This window comes from Morus notabilis, unplaced genomic scaffold (genome assembly GCF_000414095.1).
Source record: "Morus notabilis unplaced genomic scaffold, ASM41409v2 Scaffold159, whole genome shotgun sequence".
Lineage (NCBI taxonomy): Eukaryota > Viridiplantae > Streptophyta > Magnoliopsida > Rosales > Moraceae > Morus > Morus notabilis.
The window spans coordinates 28,255-29,609 of NW_010366170.1; the positions used below are offsets into that span (position 1 = coordinate 28,255).

A 1,355-nucleotide genomic window follows, 5' to 3' on the forward strand; every position below is an offset into this window, starting at 1 on the left:
AAAAAAAAAAAAAAAAAAAAAAGAAAAAAAAAAGATGAACAGATTTAGACCCCTGAAAATCCAACAAAGTTTTCATCAGCTAGATCACCATTTTCCCCCCTCCTCACCTCTCTAATTTTCCTTTCTTCAAAGGGAACAAAGGTGGCAATGCAGCGCTGCTCTTCACGTGTGTGTAAATTGGCACATTAATCATTGGTCTTATTCTAATAGTTGCTGATCTCGTCCTCTCCAAGCCTTTCCTCACCCCCTTCACATGCTTCTCCCTACGCCTCAACCCTTCCTTGAGCCCTTCATCCGCCGAGGCTATGTCAGCGAGCGAGCTGGCGGAGGACGACGAAGATGAGGACGAGGAAGAAGGCGACAACGTCGAGGCGCGCTGCTTCTTCAGCCTCAGCAGCTCCTTCCATAGAACAGTGCACTTTGGTGGCCTTGGAGAAGGGTCATCATCAACAAACCAACTACTCACTCTACTACTATTAGTCTCTTCCTTGTTAGCCTCTCCCTCCTCCTCTCCCTCCTCATCTTCCTCGGAATTTTTCATCTTGAGGCTGATCTTGTTGAGCTTCTCTGCATGCTGCATCTGCCAGAAGGGAAGGAGCTTCCCTTCAAAGAAGAGCTCATCTGCAGTTATCATGTTGTGGCTGCTCAGGTTGCTCGAGAGGAACTCAAACTCCGCGGCATTGCGCGCCTTCTGATCGCCCTCTGCGGCTGCTAATTCCGGTCTTTGGCGAGGAGAGTTTGGACTGATTGAGATGAAGTTTGTGTCATCCAGGAATTCAGCAGAGAAGGAGATCCTTGGACTGGAAGTTGGTTCAATGGATCTAGATGTTGCTTGAACTGTTTCAACAGAAACCATGGTTTTCTTTTCTTTTCTTTTTTAGGAAGAGAAGAGTGCTTGGCTAGTGAAGTGTCTGAGAAAATGCATGAGATTTGTGGTTTATAAAGGGAAGCAGATGTTATTAGTGTGACTACTAACTTTAACCTTTTGTTAGTGAAGGTTTTGGACGGTGAGATTATAATAAGTAGATGGTCTGGTGAAGCCGAAACCGGAGAGGTAAGGTTGTGTTTAGAAAATAGGAGAAATCACATGGACACCTGGGGAACTAAATGACAAAAAGGTTTTCTACCACTGTATAAATATTGCATGCAATATGTAATCACTAACCTGTGTTTTATTTCATAATTTCTTTTGAATCCTAATGCAAGAAGGAAAATAAAAAATAAAAATAAAAATAAAAATAAAATTTTATCCTGTTTTGATATTGACTCGTGATGATGAATTTTATCTTTCCTCTAGTAATTCACATTACAATTTCAGAACACCTAATAAAAAATGATAATTTGAACGTATTTGA

At 41.6% G+C, this 1,355-nt stretch overlaps 1 protein-coding gene across 1 annotated transcript; it reads right to left on the minus strand.

Annotated features, from left to right (window-relative positions):
- Positions 1 to 34: 34 nt before the first annotated feature.
- On the minus strand, positions 35 to 978 carry LOC21395571. Its single transcript, XM_010109692.2, has one exon. It carries the CDS (start codon positions 854 to 856, stop codon positions 104 to 106), a length of 753 nt encoding a protein of 250 aa, XP_010107994.1. The 5' UTR covers positions 857 to 978; the 3' UTR covers positions 35 to 103.
- Between the last annotated feature and the right edge of the window lie 377 nt (positions 979 to 1,355).